The sequence below is a fragment of the Salvelinus alpinus genome, chromosome 9 (genome assembly GCF_045679555.1).
Source record: "Salvelinus alpinus chromosome 9, SLU_Salpinus.1, whole genome shotgun sequence".
Taxonomy (NCBI): Eukaryota; Metazoa; Chordata; class Actinopteri; order Salmoniformes; family Salmonidae; genus Salvelinus; species Salvelinus alpinus.
The window spans coordinates 76599325-76621592 of NC_092094.1; the positions used below are offsets into that span (position 1 = coordinate 76599325).

At 44.0% G+C, this 22268-nt stretch overlaps 1 protein-coding gene across 3 annotated transcripts; it reads left to right on the forward strand.

Annotated features, from left to right (window-relative positions):
* Window positions 1-1190: 1190 nt before the first annotated feature.
* LOC139530643 (zinc finger protein ZFP2-like) lies at window positions 1191-21595 on the forward strand. 3 transcript variants are annotated; one of them, XM_071327230.1, is made up of 5 exons: window positions 1191-1366; window positions 18017-18175; window positions 18275-18524; window positions 18616-18804; window positions 20510-21595. In XM_071327230.1, the coding sequence occupies exons 1-5, from the start codon at window positions 1364-1366 to the stop codon at window positions 20512-20514; spliced, it is 606 nt and encodes a 201-aa protein (XP_071183331.1). In that variant the 5' UTR covers window positions 1191-1363; the 3' UTR covers window positions 20515-21595. The 3 variants fall into 3 exon arrangements, with proteins under 3 accessions (XP_071183331.1, XP_071183329.1, XP_071183330.1); XM_071327228.1 differs by lacking the exon at window positions 20510-21595 and having other exon boundaries at window positions 18616-19987; XM_071327229.1 differs by lacking the exons at window positions 18017-18175; window positions 20510-21595 and having other exon boundaries at window positions 1235-1366; window positions 18616-19987.
* Window positions 21596-22268: the final 673 nt, after the last annotated feature.

A 22268-nucleotide genomic window follows, 5' to 3' on the forward strand; every position in this document is an offset into this window, starting at 1 on the left:
TGGAACTCCATTCCTCATCAAGTATCTCATGCAAGCAGTAAAATTATATCAAAATAATATGAATAATAATAAATGCACCTCATGGAACAGCGGGGACTGTGAAGACACACACACCCACATGATTACATACACACATGGATTTTGTGTTGTAGATATGTGATAGTATTATTATACCTTTATTTCAACAAGGAACACAGACTGAGACCAAGGTCTCTTTTACAGCTGGGCCCTGCGTATACATGTTTACACATACAGTTTAGGTACAATGATTAAGAAACTACACAAGACAAACAAAACGATCACTGATGACACAAAAAATACTGCAACAGATTACACATAGGTTATTCCCCTAACAGCACAAGAACTTGCATTACCCGAAACAGTTACAAGCAATACAAAAATAAAAATCCTCCAATAAATATTTAAAATGGGCAAGGGGACAAGAGTCTCAAGTTTAAATTTAGTCTGCAGGCTATTCCGTAGGCAAGGAGCATAACAGGAAAATGCAGCCATACACAACTCTGTGGAAATCGCATGGGCCTCAAGTGTAATCCATGCTTGAGACCTGGTTTTAGGAATTATAATATTGATGAGTGATGATAAATAAGAAGGTAGTTTATTCGGAAGTGCTTTATAGACAAACACGAGAGCATGTTGTTCTCGTCTCACGGACAGCGAAGTCCAACCCACATTTTGATATAAAACACAGTGGTGAGTTCTGTAGCTAGCACCCGTAATAAACCTAAGTGCACAATGATAAGTAGCATCCAGCGATTTAAGTGTTGATGCTGAAGCATGCATGTAAAAAAAAATATCCCCATAATCTATAACATACATAAAAGTAGCGTGCACAATTTGTCTTCTATTTGTAGAGGACAAACATGTCCTGTTTCTGTAGAGGAAGCCTAGCTTGATTTTTACATTAGCGCGTACCCGCTAACTAGCTAGCCATTTCACATCCGTTACAAGAGCATGCACCTGAGAGCACGCACTTAATGTGTTGTGAAATGTATTTTAATGTTGTTAAAATAATGTATCATCAACACTATACAAAAGAAGGCTATAGAAGGTCAGCTTTTCTCAATCAACCATCCACACTTCAGTCCAGTAGGTGGCGGTAATGCATCACAAGCCATGCCAATCGACACGATTCTCCCCAGAAGAAAAATAAGGTTCGGAGCATGCGCAGAATGCTTTTCATTTCGTGGCCTAGCCAGAGCGTTCATAGAGATAGTATACCTCAGTGAGCCAGAGAGGTTTCGAACTTTAATTTGCATAGTATTACGCACCTAATAACATAACTAGCTACAAACGTGAAACGACCATTAAAAAATAAGAAGAGGGATACAGCTAATTCAATAACATGGTAAGCAAACAGCATATTTAGCCCGTTTTGTGCCAACACAGCAACAGTTTCCGTTCGTCTTTGCAAGATCATGGTTCGCTTACGTTAGCTAGCTTCAGCAAGAGATTATGGCTACGTATAGTTAACGTTAGTTCATATAGCTACAGTCCCATCGATATGAGTCAAACATTCATTCTAGCGTCAAAATTGACTAAGTGTATAATTTTGGTAATAAAGTCAGTCGTTCAAAACGGAGATTTGCGAGATGATAGGAAACAATGGTAATGGTATGTCACTGAATGAAGGGTATGCAACAGTTGTCCTTGGGTTGGCCAATAGAGGCTGTAACACTGAGCTAGATGCTACATCCAGTAACGTTACAGTATTCAGCTCAGAGTTAAATGCTGCATAGTATCTGGCTCAGATGCCATGTTCAAGACAACTGGGAACTCGGAAAAATACGAGGTCAAATCATAACCTTTAGGTCGGAGAGTAGGAGTTCTAGAAAGAGGCCCAAATTGGATAACCGTTCAAATAGATTTTTCCCATTCGGTGCTAGTTTTTTTTAACCCCAAGTTACCAGTTCGGAACTCTGAGTTATATCCAGCATCCGTAGGGTGACCACATTTTAAAATAGAGAATGCAAGACAAAAGGATGATTTTGCAGGACAGTTAAATGTCCATCTAATTGGCGCCAGATTTTACTGCGAATATTCTAAAACCCGCATAAAAACAATATGCGCGTTTACCTACCAGAGATGTTTCCATAAAATGTACTTTTTGCGCATAAAGGTCTGTCCGTGATTTTTTTAATTGAACCTTTATTTGACTAGGCAAGTCAGTTAAGAACAAATTCTTATTTATAATGACGGCCTACCAAAAGGCAAATGACCTCCTGCGGGGATGGGGTCTGGGATTAAAAATATAGGACAAAACACACATCGCGACGAGAGACAACCCTACATAAAGAGACCTAAGATGACAACATAGCATGGCAGCAACACATGACAACACAGCATGGTAGCAACACAACATGACAACATGGCAGCAGCACAAAACAGGGTACACACATTGTTGGGCACAGACAACAGCACAAAAGGCAAGAAGGTAGGGACAACAATACATCACGCAGAGCAGCCACAACTTTCAGTAAGAGTGTCTATGATTGAGTCTTTGAATGAAGAGATTGAGATAAAACTGTCCAGTTTGAGTGTTTGTTGCAGCTCGTTCCAGTCGCTAGCTGCAGCGAACTGAAAAGACGAGCGACCCAGGGATGTGTGTGCTTTGGGGACCTTTTAACAGAATGTGACTGGCAGAACGGATGTTGTATATGGAGGATGAGGGCTGCATTAGATCTCTCAGATAGGGGGAGTGAGGCCTAAGAGGGTTTTATAAATAAGCATCAACCAGTGGGTCTTGCGACGGGTATTCGGAGATGACCAGTTTACAGAAGAGTATAGAGTGCAGTGATGTGTCCTATAAGGAGCATTGGTGGCAAATCTGATGGCCGAATGGTAAAGAACATCTAGCTGCTCGAGAGCACCCTTACCTGCAGATCTATAAATTAGTCTCCATAATCTAGCATGGGTAGGATGGTCATCTGAATCAGTTAGTTTGGCAGCAGGGGTGAAAGAGGAGCGATTACGATAGAGGAAACCAAGTCTAGGTTTAACTTTAGCCTGCAGCTTTGATATGTGCTGAGAGAAGGACAGTGTACCGTCTATCCATACTCCCAACTACTTGTATATGAGGTGACTACCTCAAGCTTTAAACCCTCAGAGTTAGTAATCACACCTGTGGGGAGAGGGATATTCTTCTTACCAAACCACAAAAAACATTTGTTTTGGAGGTGTTCATGATGACGTAGTGTACATAAAAATAACTTTTGTGGTTACAATAGAAAATACAAGTTAATGGGTTTTCATTACATTGTCAACTCTACTTATATAGCGAATGTGCACACTCTGGTCTTGGCACGTGTGCTGTAGCCAACAGCTCGCAGATACAGTGTGGGTAGGCTACCTAGATGATGATATTATTATAGGGCTGGGCAGTATACTGTATTTTACTATATACTGTGACGATTTTAGCATGTAAATCTTGGTGGGAGGGGGAAAAAAAGTGGGATGCATGCCAGCAAAGCCACAACACTAAACAATACATTAATTGTACTATAACGGTGACAAACGGTGCCCACAAACAGCCTACTGCTGTCCCAACATCTTACCACGGCTACACCTAGCTATCAGCGGAGCCTTGTGTGGCAGCGAAACACTTAATTCAGCCTCGTTTACTGCCTTTGAAAAAAGGCAGTAAATATTCAATATTCAATGATTACATTTCTCTAAAACAGGTTATAGGCTATATGTGCACCACCAAGTCAGAACAGTAGGCAAAATTAAGAGGGGTAAATAGACCAAATGATTAGGGTGAGGCACATGGGCTACTAACATCTTACTACACAACATACACTTAGTATTACTTTCTTAGCTTCAATATACATATCTCCGTGGCATATGACATAATTTATGCAGCAGCATACAATACATTTTTGGACTCACCTTGTTGTGCTGTGCTCACTTGAACAGGAAGGTGGCGGTGCGGTCCTTCGTGGGTAAATTTTGCCATCAAAGTCTGGCATTCTCTGGATTTATGGTGCTTTCAAAAGAACTGTGAACTCGGGAAAAAACAAGGTCGAATCATGATGATGTCATTGATCTTCAGGTTGTAGCTCTAGAAAGAGGACGGATTTACAATTCTGAGTTGGATGACCGTTCAAAACGGATTTTCCCAGTCAGAGCTCGTTTATTCCCGACTTCCCAGTTGTCTTGAACTCACTGAAGTTAAGTTTTTGCAGTTACGAGTTAAGTTGTTTTGAGCGTGGCACAAATCATGCTTCATTGACAGCATGGCCAATGTTGAATGTTTATCTTTTTAAACTTGGAAAAGAGACCCTTAATCCCAGATTTGGGACCACACAGCCATTCCACTGAATAGCAGGCTAGTGATTGCTTTGCAATGCTTGCAGTTAACATTAGCCACTCTCACTGATTCCTTCCAAACTACTCATTGTTGAATTTGCGATTTCCAACTTGTTGTGTAATGTTTATGTCCAATGGCCGATGAGCACCGATACGTTTTGTCTATAATTTCTCGTCATTATTTCTCTTCATATGACAAGGATTAAAAATGATTTTCTAGTAGATTGACGACTTGATTCATGATGATGACTGCTAGCTAAGATTTTGAAAGTATGATGTCAGTCCAATCAAAGCTACTGTACATATAACGTGATTTGACGTCATTTTATCTGTGGCCAGTGACCTTCTTGGATAGGCACTTCTAATGTAACTCTGTCAGCACCCAAGTGGCTAAAATTTTCTAGCTTTACCCATAGACTTGGCGGTGACGTAGTGTCCCTATGAATGACAGAACACTGAGCCAATCACGGTGCAATGCTCCATATTTTCTGCTGGCTTGCCCCACCACCACAGAATGCACTGAGCTAGGCTGAAACACCTGCATTTTGGAGCTGCCTTACTCAAGAAAGAGACCATGTTTGTGTGCAGCTTTATTAACTCAATTTTATATATATATATATATATATAATGTTGTTGTTTTTTTACATGGTTTGCAAACTGGTATGTGACACGTATCATTACCAAAATAACATGCAAAATAGGCCAGCCCCACCTGCCCTTGAATGACGCGTTGCCACTGACTATATACCCGTTATTGATGCATGGACCGGTTTGGGTTTTTACTTTACCTTCTGTAACGGTATTTCAATGTTTGGTTTGTTAAATGTGACATTGAACTCAGGCGGTCCGTTTTTATAGTTTACTCCGTTCGCTACTTGAGTCGTCTTTCCGCTTCCCAACTCAAGCCCTGCCCTGTCACTCAAGGAAAGAGCAGTTACTCGACCACGGAGTCACAAGCACTTTCTTTCCGTTCACTCTGCAGTCTGCATGGTCAGATAGACGCAACAAGATGTTGGTGAAAACAATGCTGCTTTCCACAAGTACACGATTCGTTTTTGTATCTAAATGTCTGCTAGTTTGTTGTGACTATTGTTAGCCGCTAATGCTAATCGCTAGTTGTCTGGCTAGCTAGTAGTTTGCTAAGTCGGAGCAAACGTAAATGGCTGGTACCAGTGCTGGTGTAGGCCTAGATAAGCATATTGTTTGCAATGGTATCTTAAATCAGAGGAATAAGTGAAACATGAATATGTTCGCTAGCTACATGAAGTAAGAACATGGAATGTAACATCTAATTAGGATCCCCTGGAAACAATGACCAACACTTTGGTTTTATACCCTGTCAAGAATTCCTCCCTGGCTTATTCAGTCGTTGTCATGTCGAACAACAATGAATTCAAGGTGCTGCCCAATATATTCCAACTATAGAATTAGAATAATAATTATATTTTCATGATTCCAACAGTTCACCAATTAACTAGGCCTAGAATATTTGCCCATATCATGCAGCCCTGCGTGGTACAGTGTGGAAAGGATAACAAAAGTGCAAGAAATGCAGACATTTTAGAAAATGCTGAACATTATTTTTGTTTGAAGTTGGACTGAACAGTATAAAACAATCAGAAAGCCCCATTTGAAATCACTTATTTGTGTTGCCACCCTAGTGTCATAAACTACTCAAAGCATATTTAGAACTTTAATTAATCCAAAACATAAAATATCGTCAAAAATGAGAGAGATATTGTGATATGATGTTTTGGCCATATCGCCCAGACCAAGATTATTATGGACAAAATATATTATTTTAATTTGTCAAATGGCAGCCAAGCATCGATCATCATGTCACCAGAATAAGACCCTCCTATTTATTAGAAAGTAGTATCAAGCTCATTACCGTGCACTTTCACCACCCTGTGAAGTTCATCGTAATTTATTTAATCTGTAGCCAAGAAACTGCATGCTTTCCGAGTCGTAGTGGGAGGGCCACACAATACATTTGCGTAACTCCAATTTACTTCTATATGATGGTTATTATATCAATATTTGATCATAAAAGCGTTCCACATAATTCATTTTACCGACACAAGATCCCACCTTGTCAAGCGTAATTTGTTTTGTCGACATTTGGAACGTTTACCGACATATTTCCATCAAGCTTTTCGTGACATTTCTTTTTATCCGACATGTGCTTTACTCGCATGAAAAGGTTGGATGGAAACCTGGTTAGTGTAGCCTACATAAATACAAAATGAGGTCAACATTCTTCACATTTTACTGCTGAAATGTCCTGACTCCATCTGCATGCCAATCATTTAATCTCAATCAGTTTCATGTGAAGTTGCATTTAGATCTTCATTTACTTTTTGTGAGCATATTAAAGATGATGGTGTTAACTAAGGTTGTGGTGGTCACGACATTTTGTCAGCCGGTGATTGTCATGCAAATAACTACCGGTCTCACAGACCGTTAATTAACATAAACACGTTTAGCATCTCCTGACCTTTTGATACATCTACATTTTAAAATGTCAAATAAATCAATTTAATATAGCCTACACCATCACAATAAATCCATTTATTTTAGACAGATCTAAAGGCACAGGATATGAAGAAAATGTAGCCTATTTCAGAACAGAATAGGATATTCAGAGTTGTCCTTTATGTTAGGCCCTGATCTGGCTGTGGACTACACAGTTCATTTAGCAGAGAAGATTTACTTCGAATTCCGTGGCATTATTGTATATTATTTTAAAGTATGAAGAATACAATTGAACATAGCTGAATAAAATGATATTTTCTCCAAATTATTTCAGAGGGATTGCGCACATGCAGCTGTTCTGTGTTGAGCAGTTAACAACAACAAAAACAGGTCCTATATAATTATTTTCAAGTTATTTATGCAACTTTAGTTGTGATACAAACGTTAGGCTATATGCTTTAATTTTTAATACATTCTAAGGTTGCATGATGCGACTCTAATGATGATTTGAGAAATGTTGCATGAAAGGCATGGGCTCTGCTTTGTTTCTTGCACAGGCTGCACACACTTCATTAGTCTCTCAGTCACAATTTGACAAGCACTTGATAATATTCTCACCGATCAAACAATTTAATTTAATCTGGTCTTTATATATAGCCTATAGGTGGAATAATGTTTTATTTAGAATGGCCCACAAAAAAAACTAATTCGTAGCCTGCATTCGAATAGCGAGTGGATGTTACGCTTGTTTTTAATATGCCAGCATAGGCAGCGCATCCATAAGGCTTGGGGAATGTAAGCTTTTCCTAAAGTAAATTGAATAAAGTTTCCAAAATTATATAGCCTTTAATAGCCTACTCCCATCTATACAGAAATACAATAATTCAAAATAGGCTACTAAAGCATGATTTGGCCACAGAGGATCATTTAGCTTATTTTTTTTTTAATATCAAAAAAATAAGTTGTGTTGTTTTAAATCTTATTGCCTACAGTTGGAAGGAAAGGCGGCGCGTGCAATTTGGGCAGATTATTGTTGAGTTGCGACTGTCTGTGAAAAGTAGAGGCCAAAGCAGGCATACCGCAATATTTCTAAATACAATTGCAGAAAAACATAGTTATTGCTGTAAAGAGAAGACAACTAAAAGACAGATTAGTCTTTTCATTATCAAAATTCTCAATTTAATTGAGATAAACAACAGTATAGTCTATCTTATTGGCGCCAGCGGAGAGGATCGGCAATATCCCCGGTGAGTGCGCACTGAGCATATTCGCTGTTTATCATTGTTGGGTCAGGGCTCCTTAAGTTTTTTTTTTTTGACAATATTTTCCTCCTCCAGTTTAGATGGACGTCAGATTCTACTTGTCTCCCCTTCTCGTAGGCCTGTCATATGCACCACATCGTTTTTTTCTGAAAGGTTTGTCAGTGTCAACAGAGTAGGCTACCCTGTAATTTGTCATATTAAAAATGATTCTGCTAATGTCTCCAGTCATGTAACGTGTAGTAGAATTGCATGAAATGTGTTTATAAAAGGCCCAATTTTTTCCATGCAAAGAAAGAAGAAAGGTATATGATATACCCTAGGCCTATACGCACTTAGCCATGTATTGAAGTCTTTTCTTTGTTGCGAACAGTGATTGAGTTATATTATTAGTCTAAATTATGACTATCCAAATACTCATCGCATTAGGAGTAGTAGGCTATCTTACACAAGTCCGCAATGTGCTAATTATAAAGGTGCATATTTATGGTGAAAATTGGCTTCTCCAAACGTGAAACTCATGAGTGCTATGTATGCCAGGTTGTAAAGCAGATTTAAGGTGCTTCATTTTAAGAATTGAGCAATACATATATCTACACGAGATGGCTGGGATCCTCTTTTAAATAGTTGCCAGTCAAAACTCTGTTTTCACATGCGATTGGTCAATGACTGGGCTTATAAGAACACGGTTCACCTGTGCTCTCTAACCGTGTTCCAGGAGTCTTGGCCTATACGTTACCCTTTGAGTTATTTGGCCACTTCAGTTGTCACTATGATTTGAAAAGGGCATGCTGTTTCTTGCCTTACTGCACATGCTGGGCATCATTACATTTGACAAATTATTTTTTTTTTGAATCCCATTTTCTCCCCAATTTCGTGGTATCCAATTGGTAGTTAGTCTTGTCTCATCGCTGAAACTTCCGTACGGACTCGGTAGAGGCGAAGGTCGAGAGCCGTGCATCCTCCGAAACCCAGCCAAGCCGCACTGCTTCTTGACACAACGCCCGCTTAACCCAGAAGCCAGCCGCACCTATGTGTAGGAGGAAACCCTGTACACCTGGCGACCGTGTCAGCATGCATGCGCCCGGTCCGCCACAGGCGTCGCTAGAGCGCGATGGGACAAGGACATCCCGGCCTGCCAAACCCTCCCCTAACCCTTAGACCATTGCGCCACTCGGGAGGCCTGCCCATTGGGGAGTAGCAGCAATGAAACGATTGTAATTGGATCGCAATTGGATATCACGAAATTGGGAGAAAAATGGGATAAAATTTAATGTCTGGAATTAATTCCAGAAAGTTGTTAGTCTCAGCCTCTTCCCTGGGTAAAACCATATCCAAGAACCGGTGTTGTACTGTATTACTATGGGGTGGCATAGGTCAACACACTTATCCCTCTACAGCTACATATACAGTGCATATTCAGACCCCTTGACTTTTTCCACATTTTGTTATGTTACAGCCTTATGTTACAGCCGCTCCACCTTTCATTTTCCATTTGTTTTGTCTTGTTTTCCCGCACACCTGGTTCACATTCCCTCATCAGACTAAATGTATATTACTCTCTGTTTCCCCCATGTCTGTGTGTGGAATTGTTCTTTGTGTAGGGTGTTACGCTACAGGCTGGCTTGCGCTAGGTTTGTTTCAAACCTAGGTTTGTTTGTTTTGTTTAATTCGGTTCATGTCACCGTGGTTGTGCTTTGTGCTGCCTTGCCTGTGCCTTTGGGCCAGGGTGTATATTAAAGTTCTCCTGCGCCTGACTTCCCGGCAACCAGTCACTCCCCCCGTTACAGAATTCCACACCTATCAATGGAGTCAGCAGGAGTGGGTGCCCCCGTTGTGGGGGTAGAGTAGCGCTTCCGGGAGCACGCGGCGATGCTTCACCATCTCGGCGCTGTCATGGACCGCGTCGTCCAGACTATGGACCGCTGGGAGTCCCTTCAGCACCCCCACCAGCACAACAGGGGTCTCCACTACTCACCTCCTCTGCACCCGGTCCCAGTGGGATTCGTCTCGCTCTTCCCAGGGAGTTTGATGGACCCTGGCCGCCGGAGCGGGATGGAACGACAAGGCCCTGATCGACCACTATCGCTGTAGGTTGCGTGAGGATGTCCATCGAGAGTTGGCCTGCAGGGACACCACCCTCACCTTTGACCAGCTGGTGGACCTGTCCATCCGGCTGAATAACCTGCTGGTCACCCGCGGACGTTCAGATGCGGCTCTGTCGGTTTCATCTCCCAGCACCACCACTCCGGTGCCTATGGAGCTAGGGGGTGCTGCGCTCGGGGAGTCCGGAGGGGGGGCCTTCACATGCACCATCTGTGGCCGCAGAGGTCACACTGCCGGTCGGTGTTGGGTTGGTTCCTCTTGGGGTCGAGGCAGCAGGCAGAGCGCTCTGGCGTCATCCCAGGTGAGCTTGCACCATTCTCACCCAGAGCCCTCTGTTGCCCACCTGTTTTTGCAAGCCAACTTTCCTGAGTTTTCCCCGCATTCCCAGCATAAGGCGCTCGTCAATTCAGGCACGGCTGGGAATTTTATCGACAGAGCATTCGCCCATAACTTAGGGATCCCCATTGTTCCAGTGGTTAGGCCCTTTCCAGTTCACGCGTTTGACAGTCGACCATTAGGGTCCGGCTTTATCAGGGAGGCGCAGGGGGGTCACAGGGAGAGAATCAGTCTCTTCCTCATTGACTCTCCTGTGTTACCTGTGGTGATAGGCCTGGTTAGCCTGTCATGACCCCACTGTTTCATGGCAATGGAGGGCTCTCACGGGGTGGTCGCGAGAGTGCTCGGGGAGGTGTTTGGGGGTTTCCATTGGTGCTACTACGGTGGAAAGTCCAGACCAGGTCTCCACCGTGCGCATTCCCCCCGAATATTCCGATTTGGCTCTCGCCAAAGGTGACTCAATTACCACCGCATTGTCGGGGGGATTGTGCGATAAACCTTCAGGTAGACGCCGCACTTCCCAGGAGTCACGTGTATCCCCTGTCACAGGCGGAGACGGCGGCTATGGAGACAAATGTCTCCGAATCTCTGCGTCAGGGGTACATTCGGTCCTCCACTTCACCCGCCTCCTCGAGTTTCTTTTTCGTGAAGGAGGGAGGTCTGCGCCCGTGTATTGACTATCGAGCCCTTAACCAGATCACTGTGAAGTACAGTTACCCGCTACCTCTCATAGCCACAGCGATTGAGTCAAGGCACGGGGCGCGCTTCTTCACTAAACCAGATCTCAGGAGCGCTTACAACCTGGTGCGTATCCGGGAGGGAGACGAGTGGAAGACCGCATTCAGTACCACCTCAGGGCATTATGAGTACCTCGTCATGCCGTACGGGTTGTTGAATGCTCCGTCAGTCTTCCAAGCCTTTGTGGTCGAGATTTTCAGAGACCTGCACGTGCAGGGTGTAGTGGTGTATATCGATGACATTCTGATATACTCCGCTGCACGCGCCGAGCATGTGTCCTTGGTGCGCAAGGTGCTTGGTCGACTATTGGAGCATGACCTGTATGTCAAGGGTGAGAAATGCCTGTTCTTCCAGCAGTCCATCTCCTTCCTAGGATACCGCATTTCCACCTCAGGGGTGGAGATGGAGAGTGACTGCATTTCAGCCATGCGTAATTGGCCGACTCCCACCACGGTGGTTTGTCCGGGGTTTTGGTCAGGTAGCGGCTCCCATTACCTCACTGCTGAAGGGGGGCCCGGTGCGTTTTCAGTGGTCGGCTGAGGCGGACAGGGCTTTTGGTCACCTAAAGGCTCTGTTTACCTCGGCTCTCATGCTGGCGCATCCGGATGCCTCTTTGGCGTTACGGTGGAGGTTGACGCGTCCGAGGCTGAGCTCCGGTATGCCACCGAAGCTCCGCCCCTGTGCCTTCTTGAAGTAGCTCAGCCCAGCGGAGCAAAACTATGATGTGGGGGACCGGGAGCTGTTGGCTGTGGTCAAGGTGTTGAAGGCGTGGAGACATTGGCTTGAAGGGGCTCAACACCCTTTTCTCATCTGGACTGACCACCGCAACCTGGAGTACATCTGGGCAGCGAGGAGACTGAATCCTCGTCAGGTAAGGTGGGCCATGTTTTTTTTTACCCGTTTTTGTTTTCACCCTTTCAGACCAGGTTCCCAGAATGTTAAGGCAGACGCACTGTCCCGGCTGTATCACACAGAGGAGCGGCCCATGGATCCTACTCCCGGCCTCCTGCCTGGTGGCGCCTGTAATATGGGAGCTGGATGCGGACACTGAGCGGGCGTTATGTGCAGAGCTCGCTCCCCTCCAGTGTCCCGCTGGGCGTCTGTACATTCTGTCTGCTGTCCGTGACCTGTTGATCTATTGGGCCCACACGTCATCCAGTCATCGATCGGACGGTGCGCTGTTTGAGTGGGAAGTACTGGTGGCCCACCTTGGCAAAGGTGAGGGTTTATGTTTCCTCCTGCTCGGTGTGCGCCCAGTGTAGGGCTCCTAGGCACCTGCCCAGAGGTAAGCTACACCCCTTACCCGTTCCACAACGGCTTTGGTCGCATCTGTCGGTCGATTTTCCTCACCGATCTTCCTCACTCACAGGGTAACACCACGATCCTGGTCGTTGTGGACCGTTTTTCCAGTCCTGCCATCTCCTCCCTCTGCCCGGTCTCATTACGGAACTACAGACTGCAGGGGCCTTGTTTACACACGTCTTCCGGCACTACGGGGTGCCTGAGGATATAGTGTCTGATCTGGGTCCCCAGTTCACTTCGAGGGTCTGGAGGGCGTTCATGGAACGTCTGGGGGTCTCGATCAGCCTTACCTCAGGTTTTCACCTCGAGAGTAATGGGCAGGTGGAGAGAGTGAACCAGGATGTGGGTAGGTTTCTGCAGTCTTATTGTCAGGACCGGCCGGGGGAGTGGGTGGCGTTCGTGCCCTGGGCCGAGGCTCAGATCTCGCTCCGCCACTCCTCCACTAACCTCTCGTCCTTGGGGTACCAGCCGGTTCTGGCGCCTTGGCATCAGAGTCAGACCGAGGCTCCTGCGGTGCATGACTGGTTCAGGCGCGCAGAGGAGACCTGGGATGCCTCCCATGTTCACCTCCAGTGGGCCGTGCTGCGCCAGAAGGCCAGCGCAGACTGTCACCGCAGTGAGGCCCCGAAACTTGCCCCTCCGCCTGCCCTGCCGGAAGCTGGGGCCGCAGTTTGTGGGGCCATTTTAAAGTGCTGAGGAGACTGTACGAGGTTAGTTACCAGTTACAGCTTCCCCCCGATTACCATGTTAACCCCTCGTTCCATGTGTCTCTCCTCAGGCCGGTGGTGGCGGGCCCGCTCCAGGAGTCTGAGGTGCGGGAGGTTCCTCCGCCCCCTTTGGACATCGAGGGGGCACCGGCGTACTCCGTTTGCGCCATACTGGATTTGATGCGAGGGGCCTTCAGTACCTCGTGGACTGGGAGGGGTACGGTCCGGAGGAGAGATGCTGGGTCCCGGGGGAGGATGTTTTGGACCCTTCTATGCTGCGGGAGTTCCACCGTCTTCGCCCGGATCGCCCTGTCAATATTTGCAGTGTTGACCCTTCTTTTTCAAGACCTCTGCAATCCGCCTTGGCATGCTGTCAATTAACTTCTGGGCCACATCCTGACTGATGGCAGCCCATTCTTGCATAATCAATGCTTGGAGTTTGTCAGAATTTGTGGAATTTTGTTTGTCCACCCGCCTCTTGAGGATTGACCACAAATTCTCAATGAGATTAAGGTCTGGGGAGTTTCCTGGCCATGGACCCAAAATATCGATGTTTTGTTCCCTGAGCCACTTAGTTATCACTTTTGCCTTATGGCAAGGTGCTCCATCATGCTGGAAAAGGCATTGTTCATCAGCAAACTGTTTGTACCATTCTTTATTCATGGCTGTGTTCTTAGGCAAACTTGTGAGTGAGCCCACTCCCTTGGCTGAGAAGCAACCCCACACATGCATGGTCTTAGGATGTTTTACTGTTGGCATGACACAGGACTGATGGTAGCGCTCACCTTGTCTTCTCCGGACAAGCTTTTTTCCGGCTGCCCCAAACAATTGGAAAGGGGATTCATCAGAGAAAATGACTTTTCCCCAGTCCTCAGCAGTCCAATCCCTGTACCTTTTGCAGAATATCAGTCTGTCCCTGATGTTTTTCCTGGAGAGAAGTGGCTTCTTTGCTGCCCTTCTTGACACCAGGCCATCCTCCAAAAGTCTTCGCCTCACTGTGCGTGCCGATGCACTTACACCTGCCTGCTGCCATTCCTGAGCAAGCTCTGTACTGGTGGTGCCACGATCCCGCAGCTGAATCAACTTTAGGAGACGGTCCTGGCGCTTGCTGGACATTCTTGGGTGACCTGAAGCCTTCTTCACAACAATTGAACCGCTCTCCTTGAAGTTCTTGATGATCCGATAAATGGTTGATTTAGGTGCAATCTTACTGGCAGTAATATCCTTGCCTGTGAAGACCTTTTTGTGCAAAGCAATAATGACGGCACATGTTTCCTTGCAAGTAACCATGGTGGACAGAGGAAGAACAATGATTCCAAGCACCACCCTCCTTTTGAAGCTTCCAGTCTGTTATTCGAACTCAATCAGCATGACAGAGTTATCTCCAGCCTTGTCCTCGTCAACACTCACACCTGTGTTAACGAGAGAATCACTGACATGATGTCAGCTGGTCCTTTTGTGGTAGGGCTGAAATGCAATGGAAATGTTTTTGGGGGGATTCAGTTCATTTGCATGGCAAAGAGGGACTTTGCAATGAATTGCAAGTCATCTGATCATTCTTCATAACATTCTGGAGTATATACAAATTGCCATCATACAAACTGAGGCAGCAGACTTTGTGAAAATTAATATTTGTGTTATTCTCAAAACTTTTAGCCACGACTGTATACCGTAGCTAATACAAATCACCGGGAGACATTTTTAAACTAACCTTTACTTGACAATACTTTCTTTGTTCCCGATTCGGAAGTAGCTTGTCTCCTTTATAAATGTCTGTGAACAGTTTCAAATAGGTCCTTTTTAAATTAATTAAAATATTAAATCTACTTTTTGTACAAAGTGAGAAATGCCTCTTGCATGTGTTTGGGTCACATGGCTGCATTGCTTAGAACTGATAGTTCCTGCAAATATGTTGGGAAGTGCGAGATGCCTTCCAGCTAAAATGGTGAGGGAACTCCTCACGAATATTAACTTTTTATTGGAGTTCCACCTGTAACTAGAAACAGGCATTTCCGAATTGATATCGAAGAAAGTAATACCAAGTAAAAATTTGTCTAGAATTGGCTGTTTACCCTTAACACTAGCAGCATGTCAACAGCTATCCACAAGCTGTAACAGCTTATGTTGGACTACTTCATATGATTTATTAGCTAGCTAACGTTAGGTTGCTAGTTGTGATGCACCGATATCCGATATTTTCCGTGCCAAAAAAAACTATACCGATATTTACCATTTTAGCGGCCTTTTAAGCATTCTAGTACAGTTAAATAGTTAATACACACATGGACGCAGCGGTCTAAGGCACTGCTTCTCAGTGCAAGGTGCGTCACTACAGTCCCTAGTTCAAATCCAGGCAGTATCACATCCGGCCGTGATTGGGAGTCCCATATTGCGGCGCACAATTGGCCCAGCATCGTCCGGGCCATCATTGTAAATAAGAATTTGTTCTTAACTGACTTGCCTAGTTAAATCAAGGTTACACACACACCACACTGACCAAAAATTTATTTTGTTGGCATTTACATATGTCCCCATTACCAGTCAAACATAATCAAAACCTATTTCTTTCATTTCCTTGCTGTGCTGTTTTGTTGTTCAGTCATTTCATTCTCAACCAGGATTTCTATGCCGTTTGGGTCTTTGCGTGTCATAAAACGATACAATTCAAATAACACGATTTGACACGTCAAATAACGCGACATCTGTTTTTAGCTAGCTAACTATATAGCTAGGTGTCATCTAAAATAACCCTCATTTATAAGACAGTTCTTATTTGATTAATGGTGGTCGGACCCATCTGTGAAGCTAAACACAATAAGGATTAGCCACAATAGTGGATTTTGCGGTTAGCCTTCAAAATCAAAGTATGGCATAATTCTATTTGTATTCATTTGCATTACTGTCAATTACATACTTTTATTTTAAAGGCAAACCGCAAATTCCACTATTGTGCCTAATCCTTATTGTGGCTTGCTTCACAACCCCAGTGCGTTCAGCCTCACTAGCCAGATGCAGCCAGCTGACTGCTTATAATGTTAGCTTTGGGCAACAGGGTTAAGTAGCTGGCTAGCTATTTATTCTCATGAACCAAAGTTCAATTTCAATAGGCGAACAACAAGTGGCAACCTAGCTAATACTTACCCACAAGGATTCCTAATCATTGCTAAGAATAATGAAAATGACTGCAGGTTCTACTGGTCATTGATTTCAGGCTGGTTGTATTGGTGCTAGCTAGGTACCAAGCTAAAGCTAGTTACCCCAGAAGTTGCGGTCGAACAAATGATGCTTTATTACCAACGCGGTATTGTAAACACATCGTTCGTGGCCGGTGTTTGCTTGTTTGCAGATTTTTTTGTACAGCTTTGATAGTGCTACTGTATCTTTTTTCACACGCAAAGACCCAAACGACGTTCCATAGTCTGTATGTATGTCGTGAAGCTAATAGCAGTGACGCTATTACTGTGTAACTCCAGTAGGGCAACATCTGAAAAATACATTTACATTTACATTTAAGTCATTTAGCAGACGCTCTTATCCAGAGCGACTTACAAGTTGGTGCATTCACCTTATGATGTCCAGTGGAACAACCACTTTACAATAGTGCATCTAACTCTTTTAAGGGGGGGGGTTAGAAGGATTACTTTATCCTATCCTAGGTATTCCTTAAAGAGGTGGGGTTTCAGGTGTCTCCGGAAGGTGGTGATTGATTCCGCTGACCTGGCGTCGTGGGGGAGTTTGTTCCACCATTGGGGTGCCAGAGCAGCGAACAGTTTTGACTGGGCTGAACGGGAGCTGTACTTCCTCAGAGGTAGGGAGGCGAGCAGGCCAGAGGTGGATGAACGCAGTGCCCTTGTTTGGGTGTAGGGCCTGATCAGAGCCTGAAGGTACGGAGGTGCCGTTCCCCTCACAGCTCCGTAGGCAAGCACCATGGTCTTGTAGCGGATGCGAGCTTCAACTGGAAGCCAGTGGAGAGAGCGGAGGAGCGGGGTGACGTGAGAGAACTTGGGAAGGTTGAACACCAGACGGGCTGCGGCGTTCTGGATGAGTTGTAGGGGTTTAATCGCACAGGCAGGGAGCCCAGCCAACAGCGAGTTGCAGTAATAGCGCACTTTGTAGTGTTGACCGGTGCTCGACCAGTCGGCGAAAGCCAACATCACCAACAACAGAGAACGGTTGATTGTCAAGGGCAATGAATTCCATATCTTGGCTTTAGTGGATTTCGCCTTTGAGTTGTCTCGCTGAAATTTTGTTACTCTTTCAAATGACTGCTCGATCCACACAGCAGACATTGTGGGCTAGTTTAGGAATGCTGTGTTGCACATATAGCGTAAAATTTTACGTGCCGTCATTATGTCACGTACCTACGTTATATAGGTATGCACGTCAGCTTTGACATCGGTTTTGCACATCGGGATGTTAAACTAGACATTGGCCGATTCCGGTGTTGGCATTTTTAGCTAATATCGGCCGATTCCGATATGTTCACCGATATATCGTGCATCCCTAGTTGCTAGCTAAACTCCTCTTCGTGTGTCTCATTTCTCAAGGTAAAAGACTTGGGTTGTTCTTGATTTGCGGTGGCATTTACGTTCCTTGCCTTTGCAACCATGAAAAACACTTAAAATGACTAACAGTTACACATCATACATGTTTTTGTTTATATTGAACTGTCCCACTTGCTACTACACCTTTTCATAAATCTAGTGTGTGTTGTATACAGATATTGAACTTGACCCACCTACATAATATCTGTTGTCATTATTCTAGGATTGTGAGGACAGTGCCAGCATGTCTCTTCCCCACCACCCTGATCCCGAACCTACAGAGTCACTGGGTCCTGATTGTAACAGTGGAACTCTTGCACTGTTGCTGGAAGACTGCATTAATCTGCTGGGGACAAATGCAGAGTCTATGAAACTGGAGGAGGTAGCGTAGTAAGCCTACATTACCAAGTGATGTAGTTTGTCAGTGTTTATTAGTCCATTTGACACCACCTACACTCTGTTTATGTTGTGTTTATTTTAGGATTGTGAGGACATTTCCAGCATGTCTCTTCCCCACCAACCCGAGCCCAATATGCCCCTCAAGTGGGTAACAGTACTGCTGGAAGACTGCAGGAAATCACTGAGTCCTGGCTGTAACAGTGGAGCTCAGTGGACACTACTGCCTCTCAAGAGAGTTAGAGTACAGGTAGAGGACTGCAGGAAGAAGCTGGGGCCAAATGCACAATCTATACAAGTTGAGGTTGTTGATAGCAAAGGATCAACTCATCCAGGTATTTGATCAAATTTGCAAACCCTTATTATGCATTTGGTTATATTTGACTTGTGTTGATGAACTTGATGCTGACTCTCTTCTCTGTGTAGCCCAAGACCCCCTCCCTCACACAGGTGTAAAGCCCAACCAACATGGAGAGCTTGGAGAGAATTCATCTGCATCAACCGAACATGGAGAGATCTCTGCTCCAGGAGAGCTTGGCGAGAACTCATCTGCAACAGATCTTAAACTAAAGGATGCCGACAAAACAAAAAGACCTCACCACTGCTCTCAGTGTGGTAAGAGTTTCAAAACATCAAATGATCTGAAAGTACATCAGAGAATTCACACTGGAGAGAAGCCTTACCACTGCCCTTATTGTGGAAAGGATTTTGCTCAAACTGGTTATTTTAATGTGCACCTGCGACAACACACTGGAGAAAAGCCTTACCAATGCTCTGAATGTGATCAATGTTTTTCACGTCCTGACAGTTTTAAATTACACCAAAAAGTTCACATGAAAATTCATACTGAAAAGAAGCCTTATTACTGCTCTGACTGTGGGAAGAATTTCTCTCAGGCGAGTTACTTTAAGATACACCAACGAATTCACACTGGAGAAAAACCCTTCCACTGCTCTGGCTGCGAGAAACGCTTTACTACATCAGCTGAATTGAAATTGCATGAGCGGGTACATTCAGGAGTTAAACCTCACCACTGTGCTGACTGTGGGAAGAGTTTTTCTGTACTTTCTCGATTACGAAGACATCAACTTACACATACTGGAGAAAAACCTTTCTCTTGTCAACAGTGTGGAAAAGGTTTCCCTGAGAAATTTAGTTTACAAACACACCAGCAAATACACATAGGAGAGAAGGCTTTTAACTGCTCTGACTGTGGGAAGAGTTTTACCTTAAAACGTTACTTAACAATTCATCAAAGATCACACACTGGACAGAAACCGTACAAATGCACTGTCTGTGGGAAGGAATTCGCACGAGGCAGCAACTTCATAGCACACCAGCGAGTACATACTGGAGAGAAGCCATACTCCTGCTCCTTTTGTGAGAAACGATGCTATACATCAACTGATCTAAAAATTCATCAGAGAATGCACACAGGAGAGAAACCATTCCCTTGCCCTGATTGTGAAAAACGCTTCAGTGCAAAAGTTCAACTAACAGCTCATCAGAGAGTGCACACAGGCGAGTTGCCTTACTCATGCTGTGAATGTGGGAGGGGCTACCCACACCTGCAAAGTTTGAAGTACCACCGGGAAAAACAACACAAATTGAAAATCTCACCACTGAAGAAGACGACTAATAAGAACACAATTAAATAACATGATGTGCTACATTTCTCATTGTCAATCCGAGCAAGACATTGTTGAGTCAGTTGATACTGGAAAGGGGCTTTGTATCACAGTTAACAGTGTGAATTGAGATGTTCAGCATTAGGATCCCCTTCATACACCGGAGAAAACCCTTGAAAGGTTTCGTTATGCGTTGATCTATTCTTTGCTATTTAGGTGGCAGTGTACGACACAGGGCCAGTTGCCCAGAAACTAGTCCCGGATTAAGCTATTTCAACAGAGATTCTCCCGTTGCGCAAGAGGTGTGTGAAGATGCTTAGGAATAATTTGTGCACTGATTACAGACCAGTCATGTATAGCAGCAGGCTGCCCACTCAATCATATTTCAATCAGTAATGTATTGATCTTTGCTATGTACAGCCCTGCCTCATGTAAGCAGTTACTAACAAGATTTTCCTCAATCTGCGCATAGGATAAGATGGTTTCTTCCTGTGTTTGAAGCATTCAATGAAAAGAACACAATCCCTACAATCAAAGATAGGGGAGGTTTGATAATGCTGTGGGGTTGCTTTGCTGCCACTGGTATTGGGGGTTCTTGAGCGTGCGCAAGGCATCATGAAATCCGCAGGTCATCAGGTATTTTTGGAGTCCAATGTTAAACCCAGTGTCCAAAAATGTGGTCTCCATTGAAGGTTGAGGGTGTTCCAGAAGTACAACGACCCCAACAAAAACACACAAAGCACCCAGGAATGGTTCAAGAAGAGAGACTGTTCTGGAGTGGCCAGCGAAGATTGCTGATCTGAATCACAACCAAAACCTATGGCGAGAGTTGAAACAGAGGTTGCTGCAGGTTACCCTTCAAACATTGAAGAATTAGAGCACTTTGCTACTGAAAAGTGGGCCAAACATCCAGTTGAAAGGTGCAGCAAGCTCATTGATGGTTATAATAAGTGTTTGTCTGCAGTTAACTTTGCCAAAGGATGTGCAACCAAGTAGCTCCAGGGTGTCGATGCCATTTGTCCATGCCATTTGTCTTTTATTTTCTCAATTAAAATTGTAAATTTAAGTTCACAACAAAATTGGTTCTGCAATGTTGAAAAACCAATAAACTGTGGCCAAAAGTTAGGGAGTTATTTGAAGGCCCAGTGCAGTCAAAGTGATTTTCATGTGTTTTATATATATTTCCACACTGAGGTTAGAATAATACTGAAATTGTGAAAATGATAATGCCCTTTTAGCGTAAGAGCTGTTTGAAAAGACTGCCTGAAATTTCAACCTGTTTTAATGGGATGGAGTTCTGGCCTCTGGTGACATCACCAGGCAGTAAATGAGTTAATAGACCATTAAGAAAGAGTTCAAAACCTCTCTGCCGATAACAGCTAGTTTTCAGTTTTACACTCTTAATTGGTACTTAATTGTTATCTAGAAATGTGATATTGAGATAAAAACGGATGCAAGGATGCCAATATATTTGTCAGAAACTGTGCTGTACAATATTCAAATCCTGCTTTATGTGCCCTCTTGACTCCTGAAAATGTTAGTTATTTTGCTGCTTACTGTGCTCCCCCCCCCCCCATGGTCAAATGTCAACAAATATTGTTCAGTGCTTCTCATGTCTGGCTTGTCATTACTGGGATCTTGTTTTAAGTGATTTAACAAAAAAAATTGTTTAGTTACTGATACTGAATGTGTGTTTGGATGAACTGACAAACCTTTGTTTTAATGTACTATAGCCTAGATGTAAATAAAAGATTCCCACGAAAGTGTACAACTCTTAACATCTCGTCTTTGATTTCAGTTAGATTTGTATTTATTAGATAGTTAAAGGTAGTGATATAAATCTGCCTTAGACCTAAATTCAATCAGTTCAACTAGTAGCATCACCTTGCTGTATGATTGGCTATGTGGGAGTTTCACCATGTTGCTTTAATCTTTTCAATCGCTTCAGATTTACACAGGTGCCAAGTAGGACAGGGTCAGTTAAGTATTGGTAACCTCTCTTGTCGTCAACGGGTTTTGAATATATTGTATTCCGTAGTGTAATTGGTGTGTGTAAATTGTTTTAGTGTGTACACTGACTTCAATGTATCTAGATTGTGTTGGACTACCAGAAATAGTTGTTTTGTTGCAGAGATCAGAAATAGCTGTTTCAACCCAGACGACATCTGAGAGGTTAAATATTTTCTTTATTTCAGTGAAAACAATTGAAGAGATTGAGTAGATTGCAATTGGTTAAAGTATTTTTATACAAATTGATAACACATGTTCACTTTTTAATAAAAAAAGTCATTTGTATTTTACTCAGTCACTACAGTGCGGCTTTACACCACTCCAGCCGACACTTGGCATTGCACATGGTGATTTTAGGATTGTGTGCGGCTGCTTGGCCATGGAAACCCATTTCATGAAGCTCCCGACAAACAGTTCTTGTGCTGACGTGGCTTCCAGAGG